Source organism: Caretta caretta, chromosome 3 (assembly GCF_965140235.1).
Source record: "Caretta caretta isolate rCarCar2 chromosome 3, rCarCar1.hap1, whole genome shotgun sequence".
Lineage (NCBI taxonomy): Eukaryota > Metazoa > Chordata > Testudines > Cheloniidae > Caretta > Caretta caretta.
The window spans coordinates 165,582,181-165,604,636 of record NC_134208.1 but is presented as its reverse complement, the minus strand read 5'-3'; the positions used below and the strand labels follow the sequence as shown (position 1 = coordinate 165,604,636).

At 41.2% G+C, this 22,456-nt stretch overlaps 1 protein-coding gene across 1 annotated transcript in view; it reads right to left on the bottom strand.

Moving 5' to 3' along the window:
- Nucleotides 1-22,456, bottom strand: part of USH2A (usherin) — a 580,026-nt gene that overhangs the window by 247,063 nt on the left and 310,507 nt on the right. Inside the window, exons 32-34 of the mRNA XM_048843172.2 lie at nucleotides 13,620-13,779; nucleotides 12,901-13,072; nucleotides 7,865-8,012 (exon numbers count right to left, since the gene is read on the bottom strand). Coding sequence (XP_048699129.2) covers nucleotides 7,865-8,012; nucleotides 12,901-13,072; nucleotides 13,620-13,779 — 480 coding nt within the window. The remainder of the gene's footprint in view (nucleotides 1-7,864; nucleotides 8,013-12,900; nucleotides 13,073-13,619; nucleotides 13,780-22,456) is intronic.

Sequence of the window (22,456 nt, the reverse complement as noted above, 5' to 3'; positions counted from 1 at the left end):
GGTTTGTTTCATATGGACATTTTGTGTTTCCAAATGATCACAGCTGAGTTCTAAATACATCTGAGTGAATAACTGATTTTTCAGTTTAGGGTCCCCGCAAACCAGGAAAAAAAAAGTCAAATGTGATTTTTTTCTCAACAAAAAACAAACAAACAAAAAATTTGCTCATATTAAATGGCAATGGCATGTTGAAACGAAGCGTCAAATTGAAACAACATTTCAAAATGAAACATGAACTGTAACGACATTTTCAAACTGGTTCATTTTGGCATTTCTGAATTTTTTATTTTCAGTTTGTTTTTTGGTTTTGGCTGAAACAATTTGCTGAATTCAACCCAAATTCGCAAATAGTCTTTTTGCCCAACTGTAGTTCTAAATCTGTAATATGCATCATCTTCCTAGGAAAAAGAAGAAGCAGGACTTGTTCTACGCACACATTAAGTATTAAAAAGTCCTCGACAGTGTTCCAGCACTCAACTTTGGCATGCCTATTCTTGCACCTTTTTAAAGAATTTCCACAGGTTTAACTGGGAAGTCGTGTGGCCGGATACTACCATCCCCTAAACTGTACGTGTGCCGCTTCAGCAGATAACCTCACACCTAGAACTACGTAAAACTCAATGGCTGCGGTATGCAGGGCCCTGTGTGAAGCTTTTCTTATGTCAGATTGCATAGGTTTAAACTACAAATTTTGGTTTCAGTGCTGGATTCAAAGGAAAACTTAGCTGACACCACTTAGGTTTGCCTGATTTCCACTTCACTCAGGCTCATTCAAACATCAGAGAGCCACTCTGTGACCCTCAGAAGAATTTGAGGCTGGTCACACCACATTTCCGAAGATATTTAATGGGCTGACAAACATAAATGAGGACTCTAACATGAACAAATTTAATTCAATAGGCACCATTAAAAACAAGTCATTTACCGCCCAGTATAGCAAAATTTACCAAAGTGTTGGCAGTAATTTCCGTTCAAAGCATACAATAAGGAAGAGTAAAGGGTAAACGTAAATACATTTTAGGTCCATTTTTCTAAAGTAGCACTCACTTAACTTAGCTTATTGTTAATTCTGTTTTGCATAAGAATGAAGCCTTTTGTGATTACTGAGGAATTGTTAATTATTTCACAATTATTGAGCAATTTTAGCATATGAATCAAACTGAGGGTGGTGGGGTAAGGAGCACGAAATGACTATGGTCCAATGCTCCAAGGTGTTCAGCATCTGCAGCTCCCACTGATTTGAACTGGATTTGTGGGGGCTCGGCATCTTTGAAAATCAGGCCCACAGTGACTACAAATGATTTTTGTAATGCTGTAGTCAAAATATTTCAGAGGGTTATCCCCCCTCCCTATATTGCAACCATTTCTGCGTATGCTGAATGTGGCTGATCTGAACCCATGTGCAGGATATGCCTGAGGCTTCAATTAAAAAGGGAAAACAGCCTTCATATTGTTGAATAATCTCAGCATATTTATGCTTCCCTCAAAACTGAATTGTTTGAACTTACACTGAAGACTGTTTGAAACTGAGAAGAAATTGTGTCTCTCAGTTGATTGAGGAAATAAATAAAAGTGAATAAAAACTGGTGTGTTTCTGTGAAACACTGAAGTGTTGTACTTCATAGATATGTACTCTAAACTGAGTCAGAGATGTGTATGCTAAACTGATCTTCTTGGTTCCTTTCTCCCCTAGAAAAGTAAGAACTTGAACACAGGACAGAGAGAGGGGTCATGTGAACAAAGCTTGGGAACTTTACTTGAACTAATCACACCACATTTACACCTCCTGCTTGAGGCAAAACTCCTCTGGGATTCTATGGGAGGTTTCACGGTGTAAAGAAAACTAAAGCATGCCTGTGTTTGGCCTACAATAAATAAATAAGTTAACATAAATACAAAATATCTTGAATTTAATTCAGAAGAAGGGCATTTAAATTAAGATTGCCCAGGACAGTCTTAAATGTAAATCTTGGCATTTATGGTGTATTATACAGGAAAAGAAATAGAAGAACTTTAAGTACTTACAGGAATAACACTAACACTTAAAAATAATGGCATAAGCATTATTAATTCCTTTGGTATTTATTGTAATAGCATTAATCACGAACTCATTTGGTATTATCGTAGGTGTCAGAAGTACATCTATAGGATCTCCACTATAACCCAGCATTCATTAACTGGACCAATATTTTAAATTATTCCTGAAATAACAACATTGTGCAGCGCACACACTATGAAAAGCAACTTTCCAAAATGTAATATGAACTTCTGGTATTTCTCTGAGTACAGTCAGAAAACAATTGTCTTTTTAATAAAGCTGATGCATTACCTCCTGATTTGAATGTTCACATTCAAATAAATGCTTCTGTTTTACAGAAGCCTTTTTAAACTCTGTAATTTTCTATGCAAAGAAGAAAAAGCGAGTTTGAGAATGGACAGAGATTAGGTGTACCAGTGGTCTGGATTTTAGATGTTGAGTCAGAAACTCAAGTTCTCATTCTAAATCAGACAATAATTCCCTTTGTGGCCTGGGGTAAGTAACTTAACCTATCTTTCCTCCGTTTCCACTTTTTTCCTTGTGAAATTGCAATAATATAATTCCCTACCTATCTCACAGGGCTGTTTTGAAGATTAGTTAGTGACTGTCTATGAAGCACACTGAATACAGGTTCAAAGCCTGTCTGCAAGTTTGCCTATTAACCCAGATTTGCCAAATATTTCTGCTAAGCTGCTAAAATGATCAGCAAACAGTTAATGTTAATATGTTCATTATCATCGTTGGGCTTCACTTAACACATAGTGGCCATGAAAAGGGGCAGTTTTATTCTCTGTCATAAATCTAGCCAGAATAGGTTAAAATCCTGACTCCACTGAAGTCAACTGGAGTTTCTCCATTGACTTCAGTGGGCCAGGATTTCACCCTTTTTTTAAATTTTATTTTATTTTAATTTATTATTAAACTAAACCTTAAATTATGGAGAAGATGATGGGGCATCAGAGAAGTGCTTATATATCAGAGTGCCATGACTCATTCTGACCTTTGAGTTTGAAGATGAAAAAAATTACTATATGTAAGTGCTAAGAACTGTTCTGACTAGAATATAAACTAGGGGTTAAATCCTGCAAAAATGTACCTTTACTCACATGAATAGTTCAATTAATTTCAAAATGAGTAAACTTTCTCCCTTGCTTAATGTTTTCAGGTTCAGGCGCGAGATTAGTCAAATGTAATGGGGTCCACTGAGTAATTTCATATTTTACAATAGGGCCTAGCGCAGAGGTGGGCAAACTATAGCCCGCGGGCCACATCCGGCCTGCGGAACCGTCCTGCCCGGTGCCTGAGCTCCCGGCCGGGGAGGCTAGACCTCGGCCCCTCCCCTGCAGTCATGCCGCCACACAGGCAGCGCTCCGGACGCCAGGGCTGCGTGCTCCTGCAGGGCAGTGCGTCTGGCTCTGGCCAGGCAGCACAGCTGCCAGACATGCTGCTCTGAGTGGCATGGTAAGGAGGCCGGGGATTGGATAAGGGGCAGGGGGTTCTGGGGAGCAGTCAGGGGATGGGGAAAGTTGGGGTTGGATAAGCGTGGGAGTTCCGGGGGGGCCTGTCAGGGGGCGGAGGGGTCCCAGGAGGAAGCGGTCAGGAGACAAGGAGCAGGGGTTGGGTAGGTCGGGGGTTCTGAGGAGGGCAGTCAGGTGGCAGGAAGTGGGAGAGGGCAGACAGGGTGTGGGGACCAGACTGTTTGGGGAGGCACAGCATTCCCTACCCAGCCCTCCACACAGTTTTGCAACCCCGATGTGGCCCTCGGTCCAAAAAGTTTGCCCAACCCTGGCCTAGAGGCTGCAATCTGGATCAGGACCCCACTCTTTGTATGCCGTGTATACATACATAGGCACCACCCTGAGGGGCTTACAATTTAAAGATAATTATCAGCCAAAAGGGAATTTAAAAAAAAATAATAAAAAAGAAGATGTGACTATCTTCGATAAAAGGAAATTAAATAACTGATCTAGTAGAGGCAAGACAAGACTTGGTGCTAATGAATATAGAGTGGATTCTTTGTTGAGGCCACCAGCACAAGCAGCATGCTAGCTCCCAGATTAACTAAACAGAGCCTCATATGCCTAATGTAACCAAATATGCCTCCGTACATCCTGCCCTGAACAAGTCAGTCACGCTGACTACACTACACGTATATGAAAAGAGTAGCAGAAAGGGCCAGCTGTAGTGCAATGTATCTCAGTTCACCTATTTTGTTTTGACTTGGAAGTTTGAATAAAAGAATAATTAATTGTGTGTTTGGTTCTAAAAATGTCGTACTCAGCGGTATCATTTCCCCAACTTGTCACCTACTGTAACAATTCATTATATACTTGAAATTCAGACGCTGTGCCAGAAAGCCTTTTATTGAAACTGGGTCCAATTTTGATGACACTGTGCCCAAATACACCAGAATCTGAGTCTAAATTTGACTGAAACCAAGACTCAGTTTCCAGGCTGTGATAAGAGACTCGTTCATCACTGGATCCTCACTCATCAAACACAGTTCAAAGCCCCTGCTTCTTCTCATTTTACCCAGGGTTATGTTCTGTGGTCAAGCCTGACAGACTACAATTCTGCTCACCACCAGTGCTTCAAATGTTGCATTATCAGCCCCTCTTTCCTTCTCCATGGAAACTCAGAGGCAGAGTCAGTCTTTTCACCATGTATCATCTTACAAGGGAATAGCAAAGTCCACTCCATCTAATTCCTAGGATATCATAAAGACAGAAGCCTGCCCAACTCCATTCAATGGAACCTAATAGATTTCCTGGGTCCTCATGATGTAATGACTCCTTACCCCATATAGGGTAGAAGCCAGTGGGAAGATAAAAGGAGACTCCTGAGATCTACTTGGGAGATCCCAATTTATAGTGTAGGATGGACATATACAAACCTTGGCAGTTTCTCGTGGTTTTAATCTGAAACCAAGCCAAACTCAGTGGTTTGAACTGAGTTTTGCTACTTTAAATATAGTAGCTCAAAACGCAGGGGATCTGAATCAATGAATCAAAGGAAAACGGGATGCATGCCCCTGCAAACAAAAAACTACTGAGCCCAACCTACAACCCCTTCAACCTATAACCAGGAGCGGAGGCCAGAGCAAACACTAATACTGGGAAGCAGGAATGGCAAAAGTAAAGTGCCTCTGTGCTGTTTATTTCACTTATTTGAATTGAGCTAAGATCCCTTTCACCTGAGATCTTTTTTAACCTACGACACAATTTGAAAATGCTGGCACAACTATTGTTAATGAATAAAGTGCTCACTAACCAGCCCAAAAGATTTGTTGAAAATGAATAACACAGAGCTCCTAGGTGACTCAAATTTTCCTGAGATAACAGTTACTCAATAATGCATTTTAGAGTTGTTTTGTTTTCAATTAGCCTTCCAAAAATAAGACAAAGATAGAAAAGAAGGAATAGTAGAACAACAAAATTCACATCAGGATTCAGGCCCAAACTAGTTAGTCCCTCAATGGATGGACAAAGGAGGTGACCCCTTCACCCCAGTGCGAATGACAACTACAGTGTGGCAAAGCAGCATAGGCCCTGCTCCCTGCTAACACCCCTGTGGGCGCCAGCTGCCTGAAAAGGGGTAGCACCTCTTTCTTCTTCTAGCCAGCCAATGAAAAGAAAAGAGAAAGCACACCAGTTCACACTGAGGCAGAGCTATCAGTCTAGTATTCTCTCCCCAGGAGGGATTCTGGCTAAGTCTGGCTGCTAACTTTGACCACAGAGCAGCACTTCTCTACACCCTCCACCCCCACCCCAGCATTCCTCTGCCAGCAACATCTGCAGCATCTACACCTCTATACAGAGCCTTTCCCCTCCAAGGGTAAAAACCACCCATGCTGACTCCTTAGCCACAGAAGGCTCTGAAAACAGTGGAAATTATAGAGTTCTATTGTGCAGGGGTCAGAAAAGAGGGAGAAGCACACATGGTAGGACCCTTGTGTGCTGTGGAGCACAGCTCCAAGAGGTTGAGGTGCAACATAAGGGAAGGATTTTTGGGGTGCAACTGCATATATGCACCGGCCAAAGCTCCTCTGCATAGGAAGACACTGTCGTTACAAAGGCTACTGAAGCCTTCAGCCTCCAAGGGTTGATTGCGACTGGGGGTAGAAGATTTCTTTCCTCCAATCACTGTGGAACTCCCCAAAGCATTTACTAGGTTTGTATTTGGTTCCATAGCTTTAGTACCCAACCATTTATTGGGCTCTTAGGGTAAAAACTGAGCCATATCACAAACAATAATTGCTGTACTGGAAATAACCTAATGTCTGTGTATATTGTAGCCATCTCCTCCCACCCATCCAATCATTTTGCACACAATTTAAATAAAATGTGATGGAGACTGATTAATTAAAAACATACAGCCTGATCCTGCCTTCCAAATGAATTGAACTCCCATTGACTTCAGTCAAAGTTTTAACAGAGCAAGGATAGCAGGACTGTACCTTTGACTGCAAGCACTATATGACAGGCACTGTAGGTAGAATGATCAAAAAATCATTCCATCAAAAAATCAGTGGGACTGAGGCCCAAAGTCACATAAGTGGTTTACATTTTTCCTCCTACTACTTCCTCTAAGTTTTGTACCAAATACATTGATGGCATTCAATACGGGTTCGATGCCTTATTGGGCCACAAAGAATGTTGCAGGATCAGGCCCACATGATCATAAATAATAAAAAAATTAACAACATAAAAGGAATGGTAACCTAAACCATACTAATGGCCTATGAACATTTTCTTCCACATCTAAAGCAAGTCTGACAATACAAAATTTTAAAAAATAAATCTTAAAAATTCCTAATTACTTATATTTTGCTCAAAGTGCTTTGGCCCAGATTAATAAAGGTAAGGAGGTGTTGTGGTTCTCAGCACTGCAATGCCTAACTGATTTAAGGAACATCAATCTCATTTTCAAAAAGGATTTAGGCATGTAGGAGCATCTCTGAGTACTGCAACACCTAAATACCTTTAAAAATCTGAACCTTTGAAACCAAACTATATGGGTATTGGTATGTTGTTCTAAAACAGGAATCAGAGGCAAACTGGCAGGAGGAAAAATGAAATGCACATTATTTTACAATTCATAATATTGATATGTATCAGTGTTATATTTTGATTATGAAAGGCATAATATCATCAATTCTTTTAAAAGTTTTGCACTCAGTTTCAGTGATTTCTGGGTATCCTTCTGTGTTGCTGTTTGAATGGGATAGGCATAAAACTATGAAATCAGGGAAATAAAAGTCCCATTTGCACATCTTTAAAAATATCCAATTGCCCTAATAGTTAAGACATGTATACAACACACAGAGAAAATGTTCCAAATTATAATAATTGTATTATCAAACTTCCACACCAGTGCAGGTGTATTCTCTCTCTCTCAAGGTGAGTACATAGAATGAAATGATTTTTAAGAATACAGGAAGAGAAGAACAAGTATATTAAGGAATTAATCTGACAATTAAAAATATTAATTGTATCAAAAATGAATGCTTTATCAGAAGGTACAATGCAGACCCTATACGATCATGCTCAAAGAATACACATTTCGTCAGCTCAGTTGTTCGAGAAAACATTAAGCAATAAGATGCAATACACAAGAACTATCAAAAGGGAGCACTTTTGAGCTACTGAAATTGTGTGCTAGGTTGAAAGCCACAATCTCCTAGTTACAGACAATGATACTATCTCAGGTATTTTATGTGCTAAAATGATCATTAAAAATTAAGCACCACATATAAGCTGCCATTTAGAATATTAATTTACCTTTACTAATCATCTTTTTAACTTGAGGCTAAAAGAGTTCACTTACCATTCGGATACTCAGGCTTAGTCCATGAGATGTTAAAGGAGTCAGATGAATATGACTGGGCTTTTGGAGCAGGAACACCTTCTGGTGTACTCTCATCTGTTATAGCTACGCTTGCTTCACTTATTGTACATCCACCTCCAGTGCAAGCCTTAAAATATCAAACACAGCAAATAAACATTCTCCAAAGTGATGCAAAAATAAAAAGGCAAGAAATCAATTTTTGTAAAGATTTGTAATTTTACTCCTCAAAAATTAATAAAGCTTGTACATTTCACAGGAAGGCATGCACTTTTCACAATCGTATAGGGCTTTTCCCCTCTCTCCCCCCCACTGGAATAAAGTGATTCCCTCATATAAAATATATCCTACTTGATTATATTTATCTTTTAGATAGTCTTTAGGTACCGTAAGGATGAAACTATCATCTGAACTTATAGTATTTTAAATTTGAATGTAAGTCATGATGATGATTAAAATTCCATTGCTCTCACTGCAATAGTTAAAGAAAATTACAGTATATATGTACAGTATATATCATTTACAGTTGCACAACTCTTCTTGTAATTGAATAATGTGCACTCAGAACCTTCAGACAGGGAAAATACTGACTGGCTAGTGCTGCACTTTGAAAGAAAAAAATGTATCTTTCAATGAATAGCCACAGGAAAAAGAAATTACCATCAGGATAGTCTTGTACTTCATGGGAGCGCACTGACTAGTAGTTTTCAAATGCAATTAAAAAGTGAAAAAATTAATTTATAATAAATCAATACATAACAGTTGCTGAGTGAATCTTAATGGATAAGGAGGTCGAATCGTTTGTATTTTAGTTGCCAGCGGAGATCAGCTCATTACATGATTTTCACATTTTGCTTGATCGTGAGACAACACTCTTGACATACAAGCAACTGTGCATATTAACTTATATAATAGACTTTTTTATGTTCTCTCCCTATATATTTATACAATAAACTAGTGGGCCTGATTCTGCAATCCTTACTCATGGTAGCCCCATTACTGCCACTGGGACTACTAGCAGGAGTCAGAGATTCTCATAGGAGTAAAAGCCACAGGATCTGACAGACTCTTTAATAGATTAGGTAAATTAGAGGGGGTTTTGCTTGGTTTTTAGAAATTCAGTTAGGTATTTACCTAATAAACCACAATGAAAGCATTTTGAAATGTTAGTAAATAAGCAAGCCTATAAGGAAGTCATTTTAAAGTCTGTTGTGTTAACATACAAGCATTTCAACAGAAGATGTTTTTAATTTGAAAAATTAAAAGCAATAAAACAACAAATCAAGGCCCCAATCCTGCAACGATTTCCCCATGTTCTTAAGTTTATGTAAGTAGCCCCATTGGAAATGGGAATAGACAAAGTGTCTAAGAATGAGTAGTCCTGCTTGCAGGATCAGTCCCCAAATAAAAACAAAAGGCCTGATCTTGCTCCCAGTGAGCACTCACAGCAGTCAGATTTCCTTTCAATCTGGAGTAATTCCATTTGAATCCACTGTGCACAGATTTCCTCACTTCCCTCTGTGTTTTAAAATGGGAAGGAATTAATCTGCTTTCATAGTCACTTCCTGCTCTGTGCACTCACAACATCAGCAATCCCAACAGGAGCGTAAACAATTAATCAGAGAGTTGCCCATTCAGGCTGTATCGTACGAACACAGGATGAATTCATTTCACTGGGAATTTTGCAATCCAGAGAAACTGCAGAACTTGCCTTCCAAAGGGAACACAAAAGAACAAACCATGGTTTTCAGAAAAGTCCAAAATTAGTGTTTACTCCAATGTGATGGTGTAAAATACAAATATTTAATTGATTTTTAGAGGACTTTCTTCAACAGATTATATCAATTTTCAGCTAGGTCAGTTTTGAGTTTAAATTGTTTTATCCTTTTCCTTTACCGTTCAGATTTGTGGGCTCAATCTGGCAGAAATTAGTCTCTAGTACTCCTCTCTGACAGAAGCTCCATGGCCTTCTTGCACTCCACAGGCTTCTTGCACTCCACAGCTATATCTGATACTCACAATTCATGTATGAAATATCCCAGTTTTGGTGACCATGATACACCTCTTTAGGCAATCTGTGCAGATCCTTTCCTATGCACTGGGTCTTAGAAATTCTGGATCTGTACTAACGCCCACTGTCGTCAATGGAACGATCCCCAGTAACTCCACTGGGCTTTGGATCAAGCCCTGTATCAGCTGGAATCCACTGATCATGTGACACATCAGGTTCTTAGTCAGCTGATTAACATTCAATCTGTTGAGGAAGAAGCTCAAAGGGATAACAGCCCAGGTGCATTGTATTCCTCAATTGCTGCCTGCTTTGTTTTGCCAGTCAGCCAGGAAAACCATGAAATGGGACTATGTGACTCACCTTCAAATGTTTTTTAAAGAGAGAGAAAATGAAAGAGAGAAGGGAAGAGGTCCCTGAACTTCTCACTGCCAGAAGGCTTCCCCACTAGCACAATCCAAAACCTAGATTAAATACCCAGGAAAATTTTGGTGGTGTTGATTAGACAAAAAGTTCAGGGATTGAACTACTGTGTGTCAGTCTCCCACCCACAGCCACACACTATCCATGAGATGGATTAACACCTCCTAGCTTCATGAAGAACTTAAGAAGCAAGGATACCACAAGTATGAGGTGTCAGAGAGCTCATCTTCCCGAGTTCTTCACTCCCTCACTGGTTCCATTATTCTCAGTTGTGACACAGGGCCATTTTTGTTTTGTGGTCTTCCACACCAGGCCTGCCTTTCCTGTGACTATACGTGCATTTTGGACGACATGGATCCATGACTTTTGCAGCTCAGGCAGCTATGAATATGATCCATGACAGAAATACATAAAAGCAAGGCCACATTTAAAATGTGGTGTGTTCCACATTAGTTCATTCTAAGGCGCTGAGGTATTCCTAAAACCTTTGATCAGTGTGTTAGATGGTGTAAAGTACCATGCTATTAGGCAATAACATTCAGACACATTTTTGCACTCAAAAGTTCTGTCAAAAATTGATTTGGGGTAAAATTTTCAGAAGTGCCTGAGTGACCTGCGAGCCTAAGTCCTATTTTCAAAAGTGACTTAGAAATCTAAATCTTACTGGCTTTCAATGGGATTTAGGTCCTAAATTCTTAAATCGCCTTTGAAAATGTTGCTCTTGTTTTGCAGATGAAATCACTACATAAGATGAATTTGTTCCCTTAAGTGTACTAAAAAGTAGGGTCATTCCTTTTTGAAAATCAGTGACTGAACACAACTAATAACTTTTCCATTACTTGTTTTAATATATGCATGTTAACACTGTGATAGCTTATTCTAAACACACATTATATTTGGACTGGAAGTACAGTGGCTCTGAAACACATGTAGTGTTCTAAAGCCAGGTGCTGAGCATTCTTCTGAGGTGCCAAGTACCATCAACTCCCACAGAATCACTTGGAGATGAGAGTGCTAAGCACCTCACAAGAACAGACAGCACTATGTAGGTCTGAGCCTTAAGTGTGGATTCCAAACCAGTTCTGTGTTTCCATATACAAAGGGATCAAGTCCATTAGGGAGGCAGCATACTCCATCAGTTGAACAGAATGGAGCTTCTGACTTCATTCACAGATTCATTAAGGCCATCTAGTGTGATTGCCTGCATATCACATGCCATTACATTTCACCCAGTTACCCCTGTACTGAGCCAACATGTCTCTCTCACATACATACACACAACACCTTGGCTAGCACAGGAATGGAACTGATGAGCTTCAAAGTCAGCCATATTTCTTGGCCAGAAAGACAACTTGGCCTGTCATAAATATACCTTTAGCTTCTTAACCCTTTACAGGTGAGAGGAGCTTTCCCCTGGCCAGGAGGGATTTCAAAGGGGTTTACCCTTCCCTTTATATTTATGACATGGCCGTACAAGAGACCTTCATGGGGAGTACTTAAAGAGAGAACATAAAAATGATAATTGGGCTTCTATAAAACGTGTGTCATGTATGTAAATTAACTCTAAACTAACCATTAATGTTAATCAGGTAAAAAAAAAAACTGCATGACACGCTAATTTTGTTTAGATTTTGGACGGTATGTTTCTACATGCCAAAAAATTTACTGGGCTAGAATGCCTAGTCACAAAACAGTTCAATCCAAAATGGTTTCTAAGCCTTAATTAAATTGAATGTCCTTGGTTTTTCAGGTTTGAGTCAATTCCTTGTTTCTTGAAGGTAGTTTATTTTCTTTGTGGTATACTATTTAGAACATTCAAAGCATGTTAAGTAAAATGAATGCATACACAGAGTCTACATAAATGTAAATTTATTCATAATCAAGAGCAGAATATTTTTCTATGGCATTTATCAAAGCAAATATCCTTATATAGTATTGCTATAAAATGAAGAATGTGTTTAAAACAAATAGGGACAATCTCATGTTTATATTCAGATGTTTTCAGTTGTGCTATTGAACCTAAAGTGTTCTATTTCGTCAAAAAACAAAAGAAACTACTGAACAAAAACGACAATGAAAATATCAAGGTCTTTTAAAAGACTTAAAAATCAAACAAAAAAAAGCTTCTATTTTTTTCTGCACAAACTATTTATGTGTCACCTGAACACACTCCTTTGTTTATGAGGCTTTATGGTGAAAGGTAAGACTCTCCTGGAGCAAGATCTGAACAGATGCGAAGCTTTAGGTGGCCAATTTCAAATATTCTGCTCTTGAAAGTCAATGGGACTTGTGCTCCTAAATCTCTTAGTTGCTTTTGATCTTCCCTTTAATAATTATCTACAATATTTTAGACAAAACCTGTTCATTAAACAAATGAAATAAATTCCTTATAGCCCTGTATTCGATGCAAGATCATTGCTGATGTTGAGCATTTGTTATTTTTCCTCTTTCTGACTGACTTTAGATTAAAACAAATAAAGAGGTTAAATAACATAGCCAAGTGAGATATTCATGCATATGAGATGTTAACAATAAACAGAGTGAATTTCACCATTTTTCTCTCCCATTGAAGGTCTTTAAAACTTACAGCTAGCTTTATGAGGTATTCACTACCCGGGAAAAGCTGCCGGATAGTGTAATCCAAAAAAATATCTGTGTTGTTATAGATTATGTTCCAATTTGTAAAATTCTGCTCATTGCTGGCCATATACAATATATAGCAGTTCAGAATTCCATTTACTTCTACTGGTTCTTTCCATCTGGAAATAAAAGCAACACACCATTAAATTCAATCATGCTTCACATTATAATTGAAATGTGGAGTTTTTTTAAATGAGTTTGAACATATATTTGTACAACTGTAAAATGAAATCAATTTAAAAGTACTGAAAATGATCAAGCCACACATTAAAGCTGTCTTCTATGTATCTGTCTGAGAGAGCAAGTACTTTTTTTAAAGACTTCTTTAATGCAATATTTGTACTCAATAGATAAATGATTACAACAACACATGTAATGTAAGAGCTACAAAACCGTCATATCACCAGCACATTTTTCCTGCACTGAAGTTTGCACTGCGGCTATGCCCATATGTAGGTTATCCTGATTGCGTAAAGACAAAATGGAAATTAAGTTGGCAAGTGATAATCAAAGGTTCACAGAACCACTAAACTAATCACTTCTGTGCATTTAATCATAATAAATTTAATTTTATGTCACAAACCCTTTCCCTGATTGAACTCACTGGGATTCTTGCATAAACGGATACACCATTGTGCTGTCAGGAAAGAGAAAATCTGTACTTACTGTACATATATCGTTCTGGAATCCAAAGCAGTCAGGACTGGGGCATCTACGTGAGCTGGTGGCAGCTGTGCTGTACACAAGGTGACCTGGGAACTGTTTGTACAGCCAACAAGCGTGCATGCAGTGAGCAAGAACTGGTGTGGCGTAAAAACTGCTAAATCTATGAAAAAGGGAAATAGGAATTTACTTTAGACTGTACTTTTTAAAATCTTGTTTCTATTTAGCTTAATAATGTATTGAATGCAAAAAAGATGGGCATGGGGGAAATCTTCCATTCCTAAATGTCTCAGATTTGGTATTTGTTTGTTCTGAATGGCAGGCCATTGCAAATCCTGACTAATAACATGACTGTAGAACTCAGTTTGCCTTTGATGGCCCCATTGCACAATATAGCCACTAACTACACTGGAATATTCAGCACCAATACAAAGCAAAGCAAACTGATATTTCTGAGATGATTAAATCACATCAAATTCATTATATGTATTTCAGACACATACAGACATGGGCTGCTTGATACAGCAGGATTATTCCAAGAAACTGTTATCCATCACATCAATGTTAAGTATCAATAAATATGATGATTCATCCTACACAACATTTCACTGTATGTGAAATGAACTCAAGAAAAGCATTGTTGTGGCCATCATTAATTTACAAACTGGCATAGGCTCTACACATTGCATATTTCCCCTCAGCTTCATGAACAATGCATATCTATAACATGTACTTTTTCCAACTAAAACCATTCTGATTAGTATAACACCAAAACAGTTGCTAAAGTTAGCTCTAAGGTAGATTTTAACTGCTTCAGAAACTCTCCTGGAGAAAACTTAGCTTCCTTGCTAATTAAATGTTATAAAGGTATTTCAGTTTTACACATCTGGCTATTGTAAGACAACTGGCTTTACTGACAATTCACTGTTTGACCAGGAAAGCTCTGTTAAAAGAACATTCAACAATTCTAAAAAGATAATTTGCTGAAATTGTATTTATATTTTTTACATTAATAATTGTTTGTTTTAGTCAGAAAATCCTTCAATGAAGGGTGCAAAATTGAGACTTTGGGAATAGCATAAACCATATAAAAATCATTTCTAGTGTTAATGCATATTTTTTAACATCCCTGAACATTTCTGAATTTTCTGCATGCAAGACGTAACAAATACAAGTATTCCTGGAGTGAATTAAACGTGTAACATAGAATAAACATTAAACTATTATTATTTTGTATATATTTGCACACGCAAGCTAAGTAAAAAAACAATAAAAAATACTTCAGAAACAGAATGCTGTGGACCTCTCTTTCCTCTAACTCCAGTTTTATACTAATGTAATTTCACTGGCTGCACTGGAATTGTTCCTGACTTACATCAATGTAAATAAGAGGAGAATGAAATCCTGTGTTTTTATTGCAAACTGAAACCCATCAGTTAAGTAGATATGATTCCCACTAAGCACAGGGCAAAGCGTGAGTTAAAAAAAAAAATTCACAGCTGAAGGAAAAAATCATCAAACAATGTGTGTAACTTTGTAACATGTTTAATCAAAATAATGGGGCTGATTCTTCCGGGGTTAAGCAGTGTTTAACTGAGTGAGAGAGAATTGCCAGAGCAGGCTCTCAGACTGGCTCAGTAAGCAGAGAAAGTAAACTTCACATACTACACTAGCTGGATCACCATCATGAGCCCATGCTTCCCTTATTTCCATATTTCCTGCTGCTATCATTACAGAAGCAACACAAATAAGGGTCGGGACTGCAGGGAAGTGCCTGGGGTATGTCTCAGCCCTGGTCTACACTTCGAGTTTAGGTCGGATTTAGCAGCGTTAGATCGGTTTAGCCCTGCACCCGTCCACGCTACGAAGCCATTTTTTCCGACTTTAAGGGCTCTTAAAACCGGTTTCTGTACTCCTCCCCGACAAGTGCATTAGCGCTGAAATCGACCCTGCTGGGTCCAATTTGGGGTAGTGTGGACGCAATTCGACAGTATTGGCCTCCGGGAGCTATCCCAGAGTGCTCCATTGTGACTGCGCTGGACTGCACGCTCAACTCAGATGCACTGGCCAGGTAGACAAGAAAAGGCCCGCAAACTTTTGAATTTAATTTCCTGTTTGGCTAGCATGGCGAGCTGATCAGCAGAGGTGACCATGCAGTCCCAGAATCGCAAAAAAGCTCCAGCATGGACGGAACGGGAGGTACTGGATCTGATCGCTGTACGGGGAGACGAATCCGTGCTATCAGAACTCTGTTCAAAAAGACGAAATGCCAAAATATTCAAAAAAAATCTCCAAGGGCATGAAGGACAGGGACCTATAACAGGGAACCGCAGCAGTGCCATGTGAAACTTAAGGAGCTCAGGCAAGCCTACCAAAGAACCAGAGAGGCACACAGCCGCTCCAGGTCAGAGCCCCAGACATGCCGCTTCTATGATGAGCTGCATGCCATTCTAGGGGTGCCCCTACAATTACCCCAGCCCTATGCGTGGACTCCGTCAATTGACTCTCACGCAACAGGGATGTGGATTTTGGGGACAAGGAAGATGAGGCGGAGGAGGAGGTTGAAGCACAGCAAGCAAGCAAGCGGAGAAACCGTTTTCCCCAACAGCCAGGAACTGTTGTTCACCCCGGATCTAGTACCCTCCCAACCCACCAAAGGCAGGCTCCCGGACCTAGAAGGACGAGAAGGGACCTCTGGTGAGTGTACGTTTGTAAATAGAATACACGTTTTAAAAGCAAGCGTGTTTAATGATTAATTTGCTCTGAAGACTTGGGATGCATTTGTGGCCAGTACACCTACTGGAAAAGCCTGTTAATGTGTCTGGGGATGGAGCGGAAATCCTCCAGGGACATCTCAGTGAAGCTCTCCTGGATGTACTCCCAAAGCCTTTGCAAAAGGTTTCTGGAGAGGGCAGCCTTATTCTGTCCTCCATGGTAGGACTCTTTACCATGGCAGGCTAGCAGCACGTAGTCTGGAATCATTGCATAACAAAGCATGGAAGCATATGATCCCGGTGTTTGCTGGCATTCAAGCAACAAGTTCTTTATCTCTCTGTGTTATCCTCAGAAGAGTGATATCATTCATGGTCACCTGGTTGAAATAGGGGAATTTTATTAAGGGGACATTCAGAGGTGGCCGTTCCTGCTGGGCTGTTTGCCTGTGGCTGAACAGAAATCATCCCCGCTGTTAGCCATGCGGTGGGGGGAGGGGTGAAGCAATCATCCCAGAGAATTGGGGGGGGTGGAGGCTTAGTTGGTTTTGTGCTGCACGTTAACCCGAAAACTGCAGCCCCTCCATTTAAATGACGAACCTATTTTAAGGCCAACCCAATGGGTGCTTTGTATGTGAAATGAGAGTGCTGCTGTTTGAAACCATTCCCACATGTTAGGAAGGTTAAAGAAGCCAAAAGACTGTGGCTTTCCACATCTGCCTGCAAGCCGAATTCTGTTGCCTGCCGGCCCTGCATGTGTGATCTCTCACACCATACCAGTAGGCCCTCGATATAAGAGGCAAAATGCGACCTTATAAAGACAGCACACGTGCTTTGTCATGTTCACAGCTTGGTTCACCGTGAAAGAGTCTACCCATTGTTCTCTAAAATGTCTCTTTTTAAAGACTAATCTCCCTTTTTTCCCTCCCGCAGCTGCAAATGTTTCATCGCTCCACATATCATCTCCATCCCAGAGGCTATCAAAGATTAGAAACTGAAAAAAACGCACTTGCGATGAAATGTTCTCTGAGCTCATGCAGACCTCCCACGCTGAAAGAGCCCGGCACAATGCGTGGAGGGAGACAATGTCAGAGTCCAGGAAAGCCCAAAATGAACCTGAGGAGAGGAGGGACGAGCGAGAGGAGAGGAGGGACGAGCGAGAGGAGAGGAGGGAGGATGCAATGCTGAGGCTACTCGAGCATCAAACTCATATGCTCTGGCGTATGGTTGAGGTGCAGGAAAGGCAGCAGGAGCACAGACTGCTGCTGCAGCCCCTGTGTAACCAACTGCCCTCCTCCCCAAATTCCATAGCCTCCTCACCCAGACACCCAAAAAGGTGGTGCGGGGGTCTCTAGGCACCCAACCACTCCACCCCAGAGGACTGCCCAAGCAACAGAAAGCTGGCATTCAATAAGTTTTGAAGTGCAGTGTGGCCTTGTCCTTCCATCCTCCCCGCCTCCACCACCCCACCCGGTGCTTCCCTCCTCCTCAACCCCTCCCGGGCTACCCCATTTGTGTGACGAATTAATAAAGAATGCATGAATTTGAAACAACAATGACCTTATTGCCTCTGCAAGCGGTGATCGAAGAGGGGAGGAGAGGGCGGGGCGGTTGGCTTACAGGGAAGTGGAGTGAACCAAGGGGTGGGTTTTCATCAAGGAGAAATAAACAGAACTTTCACACCGTAGCCTGGCCAGTCATGAAACTGGTTTTCAAAGCTTCTCTGATGCACAGTGCGCCCTGCTGTGCTCTTCTAACCACCCTGGTGTCTGGCTGTGCGTAATCAGTTGCCAGGCGATTTGCCTCAGCCTCCCACCCCACCATAAACGTCTCCCCCTTATTCTCACAGATACTGTGAAGCACACAGCCAGCAGTAATAACAATGGGAATATTGGTTTCGCTGAGGTCTAACCGAGTCAGTAAACTGGGCCAGTGTGCTTTTAAATGTCCAAATGCACATTCTACCACCATCCTGCAACATACATGCATTTACCTTCTTGCTTATGCTTTCTGTTGAAGTAGTCCTGTAACCTTTACTCATGCAAATAGTCCATTCATACTAATTAATGTTCATGAGACAAATTGTATGAGTAAGGGTTGCAGAATGGAAGAAGCATCTAAAATACAAAAGGGAAGTTTGATCATTAAAAATAAACACTTGTACAGAAATGTTCTACTGCATGAATACATCTGGTCATCTCTTCTTCCTAAGTTAAATAGACACTCCTGGGATATGAGGTTCCCAAAAGTGCCCATTCAGGTTTGAAGAAGGAGGTACTTGTGAAAGAATTAAGAGATTGGGAGAAGAAAGGCGCATCTGTCTACCTACCTAAGGCCTTGTCCACACTGCCACTTTACAGCACTGCAACTTTCTTGCTCAGGGGTGTGAAAAAACACCCCTCTGAGCGCTGCAAGTTTCAGCGCTGTAAAGTGGCAGTGTAGACAATGCACCAGTGCTGGGAGCTACTCCCCTCGTGGAGGTAGTTTTTTTTAGAGTGCTGGGAGAGCTCTCTCCCAGGACTGCTGCTGCGACTACACAGCCATGTTAAAGCTGCCGCGGCAGCACTTTAACGTTGCTAGGGAAGACATGCCCTTAGAAACCTATATGGGCCCTCTATCACCATAAGTATCAGAGTGCCTGAAACAGATGTAGTAAAAAAAGAGAAGCAGAAAGAGAAGAGGTGAGGAAAGGGTGAAATAGCAGGAAAGGAAAGAAACAGTGTCGTGGGGGATGGAAAAGGAGCTAAGAGGGGAAAGATTCAATAAGAAGCGAGGTAGATGAATATAGAGAAAGACACATGCAACTACAGCCCAGCTGTGAGGTCCCCACTAGATTTTCAAAAAGAAAAGGAGTACTTGTGGCACCTTAGAGACTAACGAATTTATTTGAGCATGAGCTTTCGTGAGCTACAGCTCACTTCATCAGATGTATACCGTGGAAACTGCAGCAGACTTTATATACACACAGAGAATATGAAACAATACCTCCTCCCACCCCACTGTCCTGCTGGTAATAGCTTATCTAAAGTGATCAACAGGTGGGCCATTTCCAGCACAAATCCAGGTTTTCTCACCCTCCACCCCCCCACACAAATTCACTCTCCTGCTGGTGCTAGCCCATCCAAAGTGACAACTCTTTACATAATCAAGTTGGGCTATTTCCTGCAAAGATCCAGGTTTTCTCACATCCCCCCCACCCCCATACACACACAAACTCACTCTCCTGCTGGTAATAGCTCATCTAAACTGACCACTCTCCAAGTTTAAATCCAAGTTAAACCAGAACATCTGGGGGGGGGGGGTAGGAAAAAACAAAAGGAAACAGGCTACCTTGCATAATGACTTAGCCACTCCCAGTCTCTATTTAAGCCTAAATTAATAGTATCCAATTTGCAAATGAATTCCAATTCAGCAGTTTCTCGCTGGAGTCTGGATTTGAAGTTTTTTTGTTTTAAGATAGCGACCTTCATGTCTGTGATTGCGTGACCAGAGAGATTGAAGTGTTCTCCGACTGGTTTATGAATGTTATAATTCTTGACATCTGATTTGTGTCCATTTATTCTTTTACGTAGAGACTGTCCAGTTTGACCAATGTACATGGCAGAGGGGCATTGCTGGCACATGATGGCATATATCACATTGGTGGATGTGCAGGTGAACGAGCCTCTGATAGTGTGGCTGATGTTATTAGGCCCTGTGATGGTGTCCCCTGAATAGATATGTGGGCACAATTGGCAACGGGCTTTGTTGCAAGGATAAGTTCCTGGGTTAGTGGTTCTGTTGTGTGGTATGTGGTTGTTGGTGAGTATTTGCTTCAGGTTGCGGGGCTGTCTGTAGGCAAGGACTGGCCTGTCTCCCAAGACTTGTGAGAGTGTTGGGTCATCCTTTAGGATAGGTTGTAGATCCTTAATAATGCGTTGGAGGGGTTTTAGTTGGGGGCTGAAGGTGACCGCTAGTGGCGTTCTGTTATTTTCTTTGTTAGGCCTGTCCTGTAGTAGGTAACTTCTGGGAACTCTTCTGGCTCTATCAATCTGTTTCTTTACTTCTGCAGGTGGGTATTGTAGTTGTAAGAAAGCTTGACAGAGATCTTGTAGGTGTTTGTCTCTGTCTGAGGGGTTGGAGCAAATGCGGTTGTATCGCAGAGCTTGGCTGTAGACGATGGATCGTGTGGTGTGGTCAGGGTGAAAGCTGGAGGCATGCAGGTAGGAATAGCGGTCAGTAGGTTTCCGGTATAGGGTGGTGTTTATGTGGCCATTGTTTATTAGCACTGTAGTGTCCAGGAAGTGGATCTCTTGTGTGGACTGGACCAGGCTGAGGTTGGTGGTGGGATGGAAATTGTTGAAATCATGGTGGAATTCCTCAAGGGCTTCTTTTCCATGGGTCCAGATGATGAAGATGTCATCAATATAGCGCAAGTAGAGTAGGGGCTTTAGGGGACGAGAGCTGAGGAAGCGTTGTTCTAAATCAGCCATAAAAATGTTGGCATACTGTGGGGCCATGCGGGTACCCATAGCAGTGCCGCTGATCTGAAGGTATACATTGTCCCCAAATGTGAAATAGTTATGGGTAAGGACAAAGTCACAAAGTTCAGCCACCAGGTTAGCCGTGACATTATCGGGGATAGTGTTCTTGATGGCTTGTAGTCCATCTTTGTGTGGAATGTTGGTGTAGAGGGCTTCTACATCCATAGTAGCCAGGATGGTGTTATCAGGAAGATCACCGATGGATTGAAGTTTCCTCAGGAAGTCAGTGGTGTCTCGAAGGTAGCTGGGAGTGCTGGTAGCGTAGGGCCTGAGGAGGGAGTCTACATAGCCAGACAATCCTGCTGTCAGGGTGCCAATGCCTGAGATGATGGGGCGCCCAGGATTTCCAGGTTTATGGATCTTGGGTAGTAGATAGAATATCCCAGGTCGGGGTTCCAGGGGTGTGTCTGTGCGGATTTGATCTTGTGCTTTTTCAGGAAGTTTCTTGAGCAAATGCTGTAGTTGAGAATTGGTCCTGCTTCGAGCAGGCGGTTGGACTAGATGACCTTCTGGGGTCCCTTCCAACCCTTATATTCTATGATTCTATGATTCTATGTTGCTTTTGGTAACTCTCAGTGGGATCATAGGGTAATGGCTTGTAGAAACTCGTGTTGGAGAGCTGCCGAGCAGCCTCTTGTTCATATTCCGACCTATTCATGATGACAACAGCACCTCCTTTGTCAGCCTTTTTGATTATGATGTCAGAGTTGTTTCTGAGGCTGTGGATGGCATTGCGTTCCGCATGGCTGAGGTTATGGGGCAAGTGATGCTGCTTTTCCACAATTTCAGCCCGTGCACGTCGGCGGAAGCACTCTATGTAGAAGTCCAGTCTGCTGTTTCGACCTTCAGGAGGAGTCCATCTAGAATCCCTCTTTCTGTAGTGTTGGCAGGGAGACCTCTGTGGATTAGTATGTTGTTCAGAGGTATTTTGGAAATATTCCTTGAGACGGAGACGTCGAAAATAGGATTCTAGGTCACCACAGAACTGTATCATGTTCGTGGGGGTGGAGGGGCAGAAGGAGAGGCCCCGAGATAGAACAGCTGCTTCTGCTGGGCTGAGAGTATAGTTGGATAGGTTAACAATATTGCTAGGTGGGGTGAGGGAACCATTGCTGTGGCCCCTTGAAGCATGTAGTAGTTTAGAAAGTTTAGTGTCCTTAGATTTTCACTCATTCTTTCTCACTGGCTCAGTGATTAATTAAGGAACTCAGGATTTTGCCCATAGAGAGGGCAAAGGAAAAAAACATCAAAAAGTAAGGAAGAGAATGGTAAAAAATATGGAAAGAAAGCAGCAGAAGAAGAAAATTAAGGGCCTGACACAAAGCCTATTGAAGTCAATGGAAAGTTTTTCACTGACTTCACCAGGCTCTGGATCAGCCCAAAATGAAAAAGCATGGAATGGATAGAAACCAGGAGAAAAGTCTGGGCTGAATTCGTAGTAGTTCGGACTTGGAAAGCAACAAACTTAAAATTAAACTCAAACCTGGCAAAATTACTTGCACCATCTTATTTGGCAATACTATAATCAACCAATTCAAGTGTTTGATAATGGATCAGTGGATTCAAACAACTGAAGGTACAAACATAAATGTAAATGGTGGGGCCT